The sequence below is a fragment of the Psammomys obesus genome, unplaced genomic scaffold, assembly GCF_907164565.1.
Source record: "Psammomys obesus unplaced genomic scaffold, mPsaObe1.curated_primary_1811, whole genome shotgun sequence".
Taxonomy (NCBI): Eukaryota; Metazoa; Chordata; class Mammalia; order Rodentia; family Muridae; genus Psammomys; species Psammomys obesus.
In genome coordinates, this window is record NW_026590715.1 from 1458388 (window position 1) to 1469997 (window position 11610).

The 11610-nt window shown below is 43.8% G+C and overlaps 1 protein-coding gene across 1 annotated transcript; it reads right to left on the bottom strand.

Moving 5' to 3' along the window:
- Nucleotides 1-5247: 5247 nt before the first annotated feature.
- Nucleotides 5248-11351, bottom strand: Cnga2 (cyclic nucleotide gated channel subunit alpha 2). The gene is made up of 6 exons (XM_055608775.1): nucleotides 11242-11351; nucleotides 10773-10868; nucleotides 9761-9931; nucleotides 8592-8699; nucleotides 6965-7071; nucleotides 5248-6647 (listed from the first exon to the last, which is right to left on the bottom strand). Exons 1-6 carry the CDS (start codon nucleotides 11349-11351, stop codon nucleotides 5248-5250), a joined length of 1992 nt encoding a protein of 663 aa, XP_055464750.1.
- Nucleotides 11352-11610: the final 259 nt, after the last annotated feature.

The window sequence follows — 11610 nt, forward strand, 5'->3', positions numbered from 1 at the left end:
GTGTGTGTGTGTGTGTGTGTGTGTGTGTGTGTGTGTGTGTGTGTGTGGTGTTGTAAAGGGAATGTAACACAAAACAACCCACCCCATTTTCTTGATGTCAGTATGCCCTCTGGTGGTTGGATTCCTTGTCTGTGCCCTGAGGACATCCTTTGTCTCTGGAATAAACAGTGGGAGAAAACCTAGTTTGGCCTACCTCCAAGGAAGGATGTAACAGGTGGTCTATCTTTCAGCTTCAGGCTAAAGAACAAATTGATTAATGCTGCTGAGTCTGGAGCTCAGACTGGGCCAAGATGGTAACAGCAGTCCGTAAGACAGGCATGGACCAACATGGGTCAGAGAGAAAGGGGTGAGGTGGGAGGCAGTGGAGGCTTTTGTTTTTTATAGAAGTTCACCAACACAAAGAAAATTCATAGCCATGTACAAATGGGGCAAATTATCTTTGTGGATATTTTCAGAGCAAAATTAAAGCATTCCAATGTAAACATTTGTAAATTAAGAGCAGAGAACGTCAAGTTATATACTGAATAAGCACAGCACATAATGGAAAATGTGCTTCAGTTCTTACACTACAGCCAGTTACAGGAGAGAGGCAAGGGTGGCGGCCAGCAACAGGCAGCAGAGAGTCATGATCTTGCTGAGAGAACAGAAGAGAGCGGGTGGATAGGGCTTGGTCAGAAATAAACACCGTCTTACGATGCTGACCGGATGTCTGTGCCATGTCCAAACACAAACACAACAACAACAACACCCACACACACCCTCCTCACTCAAGATTAAGCGAAAATAAACATTTTATACACATCAAAAAGTTGTGGAAGATTAAACACACAGATGTCTTAGGAAAGAGAAGATGAGCCCTAAAGTCTATGTCTTAAACCTTATGAAGCAGGGGGGTGCCCTGCTTTGTCAAAGCAAGCAGCTGTGAGGATTGATTGACAGTGAACCAGATTACATAGAGAAACTGTCACTTTCTTGCTGATAGGAAGGCAAGCATTTTCTTTTTTAAAAAAATATAATTTTTTATTTATTACAATTTATTCACTTTGTATCTGAGCTGTAGACCTACCCTCATCCCCTCCCAACCCCACCCTCCTTCCCTCCCTCCCTATTCTCTTCTCATGTCCCTCCCCAAGTCCATTGATAGTGGAGGGCTTCCTCTCCTTCCATATGACCCTAGTCTATCAGGTCTCATCAGAACTGGTTGCATTGTCTTCCTCTGTGGCCTGGTAAGGCTGCTCCCCCCCCCCTCTGTGCAAGGGGTCCAGGTTATCTCCATGAATGGTCCTTGGCTGGAGTATCAGTCTCAGAAAAGACCATTTTGGTTCTGTTGTTCTCCTTGTGAAGCTCCAGACCCTTCCGGGTCTTTCTATCTTCACCTTCTTTCATAAGATTTCCTGCATTCTGCCCAAAGTTTGGCTATGAGTCTCCTGCTGGGTAGAGTCTCTCAGAGGCCCTCTGTGGTAGGCTCCTGTCTTGTTCCTTATTTTCACCTTCTTCCAGTGTCTATCCCGTTTGCCTTTCTGAATTAAGAAAACATATTTTCAGTAAAGCCAAACACCTGTTCCTGGCACTGGTGCTCTTCTATGCTTCCAAGAATCTTGTGCAGGTTCCAGTACTTGTAAAAAATGAACTCGGTGCAGCCTTAGCAACAAGCATCATGGCAAGTAGCTATCTAGGGATATATTTCAAGGGGCTTCTCCTCCTGTTAGCTGGAACTCTCTTTTCTTTAATGGGGAGGTAGGTTTCAAGACAGGGTTTCTCTGTGTAGCCTTGCCTATCCTGGACTCACTTTGTAAGCTGGGCTGGCATTGAACTCACAGACTTGCCTGCTTCTGCTTCCCTGAGTGCTGGGATTACAGGCCTGTGCCACTGTGGCCATCTGGCTGGACTTCTCTTAAAATGAAGGACTTACAGTCTTTTTTCCAGCATAATATCAAAATAGAGAAGTCACAAAGTAGTGACACATCACCAGTGCTAACCATCTACTGATACCACCTTGGGCCTAAGACCTGAATATTTTAAAGTTCCTTCTGGTGAAACTTCCTTTAGCTAAACCCTCTTACTCTAATCCAGGGAATGAGATAAGAAATTAAATTTAAAAGAATCACAACTCACTCATGTAGACATATAATATAGGATAAACCTACTAAAATCTGTACACCTAAAGAAACTAAGCAAGAGGGAGAACTCTGGCTAAAATGCTCAATCCCCATCCAGAAAGGCAAAGAGGATGGACATCAGAAGAAGGAGAAAAGAAGAAACAAGTTAGGAACCTGCCACAGAGGGCCTCTGAAAGGCTCTGCCCTGCAGATTATCAAAGCAGATGCTGAGATTTATGGCCAACTGTTGGGCAGAGTGCATGGAATCTTATGTAAGAAGGGAAATAGTAAGATCTGGAGAGGACAGGAACTCCACAAGGAGAGCAACAGAACCAGAAAATTTGAGCACAGGGGTCTTTCCTGAGACTCATACTCCAACCAAGTATCATGCATGGAGGTAACCTAGAACCCCTGCACAGATGTAGCCCATGGCAGTTTAGTGTCCAAGTGGGTTACATAGTAATGGGAACAGGGACTGTCTCTGACATGAACTGATTGGCCTGCTCTTTGATCATCTCCCCCTGAGGGGGAAGCAGCCTTACCAGGCCACAGAAGACGACAATGCAGCCACTCCTGATGAGATCTGATAGACTAAGATCAGAAGGAAGGAGAGGAGGACCTCTCTCCTCCCCAGTGGACTTGTGGAGGGGCATACGTGAATAAAGGGAAGGGAAGATGGGATTAGGAGGGGAGGAGGAAGGGGTTTATGGGGGATACAAAGTGAATAAAGTGTAACTAATAAAAGTTAAAATAAAATAATAAAATAATCACAGTTAAAAAGTTAAAAATCATATGTTGAAAGGAACATTCAAGGGAGTGAAAAGGTAACTTGAGGCACAGGAAAAATATTTGCAAATGTGGTGATGATTTAATATCTATAATATATAAATAACACAAGTTGATGGCTCAAAAGTGGCCAAAGAATTTGAAAAGATATTTTTCCAAAGAAGATATCCAAATGGCCAACAAACATGTGAAAAAAAAACTGCACATATGTATAACTCATAAGAGAAAGGCAAGTCAAAACCAAGATAAAGAACTGTCTCACATCCAGGCAGAAGGTTCATATCCAAAACCTGAAAATAAATGTTGCTTAGGATATGGAAAAATTGGAAAATTGTAAATGTGGCAATCCTTAAAAATTAAAAAAAAAAAAAACATAGAACCCAACAATTCCATTTCAAGAAATGTTTGTCTCCAAAAAACTAAAAAAGAGGATCCCAGAAATATTTGCATATCCATGTTTACAGCAGTATTTCTTTTTTTAAAATGTGTATATTTTTTATAATGTATTTATTATATATCCCGACTAAAGCCCCCACCTTCAACTTCTCTCAGTCTTACCCTCTATCCCTCTTCCCCACCCCCTTTCCCTAGTCCACCGACAGGGGGAGTTCTCCTCCTCTGCCATCTGCCCCTACCTTATCAAATCTCATCAGGACTGCCTGGATGTTCTTCTTCTGTGGCCTGGCAAGACTGCATCTATTTCAATAGCTAAGTCATAGACAGAAACTGAATACTCACCGGTTGCTGGATAAAATAAGTGAAAGATGTTATACTCATACAGTGGGATATTTAGCTTTTGAAAAGGAAAGGAATTATGACATTCAATGCAACATGGATGCATTTTAATGATATCATGTGAAGTAAGTTGACACAGAACAAATACTACAGAATCCCATTTATATGAGGTTCCTATAGCAGTCACATTTGTAGAAAATGTAATGCATCTTGTCATGGGCTAGGTGGGGTGGAATAGGGAGTTGTTTGATGGATACTGAATTTCTCAATGTGAAAATGATTGATGATTGATTTTATAATGGTTAAGATGGTAAATTTTACATAAACTTTTTTCCTATGGTGAGTGGATGAGTGAATGTGTGACTGAGTTAGTAGCATGCCTGAATCTGAAACTGGGGTCTGTATGTAAATGTAATCCAGTAGCCAGCCCTTCTTCCTGATCATCTGGCAATACCCAAGTCAGATACCTTTTCCTCCAGAGTCAGTGTTTCTCTAAGGATGTGACTGCTTGCAGGTAGAACCATAGGATTTTCAGTGACTTGTATTCCTTCTTTCTGACATTCATTCACTTGGTCATTCCCTTACCCTCTAGATAAATAAACAGAGTATCTCCTCTGTGAAAACTGTATCACCAAGGCTGCAGCGAAAGCAGTAAGCGAGACTGCCTTGACCATACCAGAAAAGAGCTCACAGTCTGGAAAGGGAACCAAATCTGTCAAAATTGGCCATACAGCATAAAATGCAGAAAAGGGGGTACTCTGAGAAAATGGATGCTTAGAGAAAGTGATGCTACCTAATGGGAGAGTGGGTGTAAGCAAGAGGATCTTCTACGAGGATCTGGTTCCAGGCATGAGTTCCAAAAGGCCAGCAAGGCTTAGGTAAGCAGAGGAAGGTACCCAAATACATGCCAGGAGGAAAACTCTTCAATAAGGATGAGGGAAATACAAGGAAATGAAGTAAAGTTAAGGAATAACCACAAGGATCTGAAAGGAATTTATTAACTTTTAAGTGCCTCTAATTCATAGTATCTCACCCATCAGTAGCCTTCACAAATTCTTCAGAACATGTGTGCATAAAAGGGTGGTGGCCAAAGCTGCCAGAAAAAAGCACACTCAAACCTACCTCTTACTCCCAAGGTATGCAGTTCTTGCATGCCTTGGGAAACAGGCAAAGGTGAACAACTCTTCAATGCATACACGTGCATAGAAATGGTCTGTTCAGAGCACATTACAATGTTATTAGGGACAGAATGCAGTAGGGTGTGACTAGATATAAAGAAGGCAAAAGGAAGAGTCAGGCATTGTGGTGCACACTGTTCTTCAGAGAACACTGTCTAGATTTCTGGTCCCAGGGAGGGAAACAATGAAATACAATTTAACTGTTCCCTGATTCCTTTTCAGACTTAGGCAGTCAAGCTCTTGGGAATTCAACCCACATGATCTGCACTGTCCATATGCTTGGCTGTTAGCTGGACTTGGAATGGTATTCCAAGATGTGGCCAAAACCTTAAGCCTCAACAAGGCTTTGGAGAGAGTACAGAGAAGCATGAGGATTATAGTGTAATGTGGAGTTCTATACAGCACTTCTAAACGCTGGGGTCAAAGCATATCTGAATGGGCACTTTTGGCTACTCCACTGCAGCTGGTTCAGGGGTGTTTACTCCATCTGATAGGTAATCATCCTCATGGTGCTGTTTCATCTTGGTCTCCAGCACTGTGATGCGCTGCTTGAGCTTCTGCTGGGCTCCAGTGTACTCAGCCAGCAAGCGGGCAAAGCGAGTGTACAAAGTCTCCATGTTTGTCTCCAGCTGCTCCAGCTTCTCCTGAACATCTACCTCCATGCTGGCTGCCACTTCATTCTCATCCAGCAGACCTTCCTTCATCAGGATCTCCCGACCCCGTTCCTCCAAGACCTTCTTGGCATCAGGATACTCAGTCACAGCTTCCATAAGATCATCTTTGGACAAGCAAAAGAGATCTGAATAGCCCAGGCTACGGATATTGGCAGTACGCCGATTGCCCATTTTGCTACCCTTAATGTTAAGGATGCTAATCTCTCCAAAGCAGCTCCCAGCTGAGAGCAAAGCATACTGAGTCACACCATCATCAGCTACCACTGCCAACTTGCCTTCCTTGATTATGTACATTTCCTTGCCAATGTCCCCTTTACGGCAAATATAATCTCCAGGACTAAAGACTTGAGGACGAAGCTTCAGTACCAGTTCCACCAGCAGACCAGCCTCACAATCCTGGAATATGCGTACTTTCTTCAGAGTGGACAAGTGGACATTAATGGCTATCTCAGCCCTCAGCTTTGCTGGCAGGTTCTTGAGGACTTCTCGTTCATCTACTGTCTTCTTATTGGTCCACAAGTAGTCAAACCATTTGATGACCTTAGCTTCCATCTCTTTACTGACCTTTCGGAACTGCATGTAGTGTTTGACAGCATCAATCTTGGCCTGGAACTCTGCTCGTGTAGCATTCATGTTGGAGATCATGGAGCCCACATTTCCCACAATAGTAGCAAAGATGAGGACACCAATCAGGAAGTCAAAGATGACAAATAGGTACTCCTCATCCTTTACAGGGGGTGGTGTCTCTCCAATGGTGGTGAGGGTCAGTGTGGACCAGTAAAGGCAGTAAATGTACTCCCTAGCCAGGTAGCCATACTCAGGGTCAGTAATGTTGGGGTAAACCCAGGTGTCAACCCCAAAGCCGATGGATTTGGAGATGGCATAGTAAATGCAAGCATTCCAATGAATGATGACTAAGATGTAGAGGACCAGGTTGCTGATTCGGAAGATGTTGGGGTAGCTGGTGCGTGTCTCAGTGCGGTCAAAGAACTCAAACATACGGGCAAAGTGTAACAGACGGTTGAAGCGCACCTCAGGGCTATGGATACCCACAGCAAAATAGATGAGGTCAGTGGGGATGATAGAAGCTACATCCAGTTTGAACTGCAAAGTGTGGATATAGTTGTCTCGCAATTTCTTGGGGTCTTTGACCAGGAGCCCCTGTTCTAGGAAGCCTGGTAGAGATACAAGGTAACAGGTCACTTCTGTCTTCAGTGTTCTCTCTCCTGATAAGATAATTCTCAACGAAGAACAAACTGCTCACTTAGCCTTCCTACCTACAGACCACATAGTAAGGCTGGCCAGAAAAAAAAAATCGCTGCCATATTTTACCTCCATAAGCATGTAAGGCCATTAGAGAGGATCTTAGCAGAGGTCACCCCCAGGAGATGGGCTTTAGCACCATGTCCAGTAGGTTTCTTCAAATTTCGGGTTCGGATATATTGAACTTGGGAGTTCAACTGCTGCTTGTGCATCCCAGGTGCTCACTCACCTGTGCGCAGTCGAATGAAGAGGTCTGCAATGTAGACTGCATCTGAGAAGTAGTCCAGTACCAGCCATACCACAAAATAGTTCCTCTGTAGATCACTGAAGCAAGCTCTGTGGAAGGTCAAGGCTGGCTTCATTAACAGAGACTGATGAGATCCCCTAGTGGCCCTAAACTGTATACCCACTTCTGCATGGAGATATTTATGTGGCCACCAGAGACACATGTGAGTCACAATGAGGTTGGTGACAATAACTAGTGACTTCTTTCTCAACCTTTATTACTAAACAGACATAACTGCAATGCGCATCACCATTGACCATTGCTTGTAATCCTTGTCCCCTAGACTGTGAGCTCCAAAAATAGAACACATCTTAGTCATGACTATATGCCACATGCCTGGTCCAGGGCCCCAGAATATAAGCCATCAGTGGTGTAAGTTGAATAAAGAAAAAAGGCATTAGAAGAAAAGCTGACTAGCTTCTGTATTCATTACTTCAAGAGATTCTTATTAAACAGATCATTGAACCCTGGCAGAATAAGAATATAGATAGCAGTGGGGCTAAAGCTAGAGGTGGTGAGACTAGAGAAAGTTTATTGGCTAGCCTTGTAGGAAGAATTGGCAGGATTGGGAAATGAGAAAGTAGAACCTAGGCAAGGGACTAGGGTGATCACAGAAGAAGGGAGAGTTTGATTATGTCCTAGTCCAAGGGCAGAATGGTCACATTTAGAACCAAACTCCCACACAAACTGGAACACAACCTTTAGCCATATTGGGCCAGTGGAAGATAAGAAGCCTTGCTTGTGTTATTCCTTCTGCCCAGAATGCCCTCTCTGCCAGCCTCACATATTAGAACAGATTACTACCTCCTAGGAAGATCTCAGCTATGGTCTCTGACAGGCCCGTTGTGGTGGTTATTTCTCTAGTAACTTGCTACCTCCAGTCCCTGATTCTATTTTGTTCATTTCTTTTGTTATATTTTTTCATTCAGTCTAGCTTCGAACACTGAAAGAAGCAGTTATTATGTCTGCCCTGCTGTCTATGGTACACCCAGCACAGAACACAAAGTGTGCAGGTAATTCTTCCTGATTGAATGACTGCCATATGGTATCGTGCTACCTGGAATGCTGTCAGGAAAAGAGAGACCAAGTTCAGTGGGCCTTACAGATCAACCTTAGGGCTTTTTCACGTGAACAATATGAAGCAGTTAAATGGGTTTGGAAGAGAGAGTAGTATAACCAGATCCCAGTGTCTACATACAATATTAGTTGCAAGTGTAGCAGAGGCACTGGAAGGGTCAAATGCACTTCCAAGGCATAGAAGAAGGACTACTGTAGCTTTTCCAGAGAAACAGGGGAAGAGGATGTGCTTACCAAGGACTGTAGTGATACACATGAAAAAGTAGCTGGTGATTATAGGAAAGAACCAGAAAAAGAACCAACATGAAGAGTTGAATAGTGTGGAGCACTGGGGTAACAATAGATAAAAGAAATTTCAGCAGCCAGAGAATTCAGAAAGAGCACTGGATTATTACATACTCCTTTTCCAGAATTGAGAATGTTATGATCCTAATCCCATTTCCTATGGACTATGCTTCTGTGATCACTCCCACTCAGGCCCTTCCATGCTTACCTGGCCACCAGCAGGCACCAGTTGTAAAGAACAGGCATGGCAATGACAAACAACCAGTGGTAATACCAGTCTCCAGCTGGGTCCAAAACAAATAGTTCAATTTTCTTCCTGAAGAGACAAATAGAGGTCACTAGGGCACCAGGACTCCAGGTTTTAGAACTCAAAATTCTTCAAAACATCAATAAATTAAAATGTATGGGTTGAGGAGTAGGTTCTCCTATGGTTTTCTTTTACTGTGACCCACAGTCTGACACCAGGCCTCTGATCTATTCTGGCCATTGAAAGGTTCCTTATCACCCCTGCCCTCTGGGCTTTGCCCAGAAGATGTATGAAGGACAGAACTTTCAGCACAGATAGGCTCTTGGGGGTCTGAGGAGTGTGTACCTCTGGATGGTAAAAGAACTTTAAGACCAGTTCCCACAGTCCCTTAAAAAAGGAGAGAAACTCCAGGCTAGTGATCTGTATGTGCTTCCTCCCTATCCTCCCTTTCTGTTCTCTGGCCTTCATTCCCCAAATAACTTGCCCAGATGCTTTCTCCTAATTTGGCAAGAGCCCTCTCCCTCCACTGACCAGAGATGGGGAACACTGCCCAGACATTCACGGTCATGTACTTATTCTTCAAACATCAGACCCTCTAATTCTATGCTTTACTTCCTCTCCCCATTCCCTCTCCTCTCTTCTGTTCAATCATCTGGGCCTCATGCCCCAGGTTCCCACATAAGTCCCTTCAAAACCAACTTTATTGGCATTGGTGGAGCTGGAGTGGGCAAGGCTTCAGTACTACTTTGTGACTACACCTCCCTGCTTGATCACCATGTACTGACTTCTAGAGCTAGGGCTGAGGCAGTATGCCCCCTTGGTTGAGCCCCTTTTCTGCCCAAATTCACTCCATGAACAGCAAGAGAATGATTAGGGAACAGTTGTGGTGAGAAAATACACTCCAGTTTCCCATGGAAAGAAGATCACTGCTGTTGCAGAGGCCATGGATAAGGACAATGAAAATATTCAGAGTAAAAAGAAACATAGGAGGTCATCTCTGCCCAGTCCTTTACTATCTTAGAGCAGGGCCCAGCCCTGAACTGCTCCCAGATAATGCTTAGAATCCCCACTGAGCTTTCCCACAGTAGGTGTGGGAACCTTTGGAGGCCCCAAAGACTGTATAGATGTACTTAGTGCTCTTTCCCTCGCTGTCCTTATTGCCTTTGTCATCCCCCTGGTGTGTTGTCACGGTCTGGAGCTCAGGCCCACGGAAACGCTCTAGGAATGAATCAGGCCTTGGTTCTTCCTCACGAAAATTCTTGTTGGCCCAGTCTCTGATGACCCCCACCAGGCGGACAATCCTAGAGGGGAGAAAGAAAAAGTGTGTGCCAAAGAAACAACCTGTGCTTTTAGACAAGACCTGTCCAAGAGATTCACTGCCTGTTGAAGGAGACAAGAGAAGAAAGAAAGCTGGAAATAGACTAGGACATGATTTCCTGTATGCTAAGATCTGGAAAGAGGCCAGCATTGTGGACAAGTATTAGGGCTCAGGCATGATTTGAAGTATATCCTGTGGGGGAGGATGACCCTCCAAAGATTTCCTGTGTAATGTGACTTTTCAATCCACTGTGAAGCACAAACAGGAGATCTTCAAGGCAAGATAGAGATTGTAAAAGAGTCAAGACAAGCCAGTACAAAGCCTGGCCAGGCTTCCTGATTTCCCTATGAGTCCTACTACTCTGAGACCCTACGTACAGGTCCTTCTTCTGTAAAGCATTCTCTGTTACCAGGGCTGAAGCAGCCAAATATAAAGGGAAGCCTCTCCTGCCTAGTCTCAGATTGCCTCAAAACAGCTTCTAGAGCAGTGGTTCTCAGCTTTCCTTAGACTGCGACTCTTTAATATAGGTCCTTATGTTGTGGTGACCTCCAATTATAAAATTATTTTCATTGTTACTTTATAAGCGGAATTTTGCTACTGTTGTGGATCATAATGTAAAGATCTGTGTTTTCTGATGGTCTTAGGCGAACCCTGTAAAAAGATGGTTTGACTCTCCAAAGGGGTTAGGATGCACAGATGGAGAACCACTGCTTTAGGGTCTTATTAAAAAGCCTAGTGCAGCTGAGAGGATGGATACAGTAGCCACTTGACAAGGCCCAAGAACAGAAGGGGTAGCAGCAGGTCAGTTAAAGTACAGGACTCACCTTCGGAAGCCACCCCTCCCTCTCTGTGGGGTATCCATATCTGCGAGCCTTTGCAGTTCTGAGGAAGTGTCATCATCAGCTGCCACAGACTGTGGTCTACACAAAAAACAACAGATTTGAGACAAAGATTCTCAGTATGAGTTGTCTTCCCTCTTAGAACATGCCTAAACATCTCATAGCCCATTTGAAGAAGTCCTGTAGCCAAATGTAGATTGATTTGTGACTATAAGTCAGAACTCCAAAGAGGTAATATAGATTTGTGAGTTATTGACAAAGTCACCCTGTCTGATCTGAGAGTGAAGGTTAAGGGTAGAGTACCTTCCTGGTATGTACAAGACCGAAGTTCCATCCTAAGTCTGGCAAAGAAAGAGAGATAGTAGGATAGGACGTGGGAAGGAGGAAAGAAGGAAGGAAAGAAAGAAGGAAGGAGAGAAGGAAAACAAAATTCTCCCAACTTTGGTGACCTTACCTGCTACCTGTCTTGTGGTCATCTTTGCCATTGGCCTTGATAGAAGGCGGAGGATGATGGTTGTGGTTATTAGCTGGAGAGCTCTTCACACCATTGGATTTTTCAGTCATCCTCCATGTACATCCAGGTCTCTCACCTGACAAAGCAATAAACAGTGTACCCTAGTACCCATAAAGACCAGGAGAGCTAGAGGGAACAGTGAAAATAGAACCAGGCCAACTGACCTTAGTAGTTCATGTATCAAAGAAAATATTCACTAGGGTACAAGAAAGAAAACTACATTGTGTAGTTTAGCACTGTTTAAATTTTAAATAACACACCAGAGTGAGGGAGTATAATTATTTTCTTAACCATCAGAGCCTGACACTG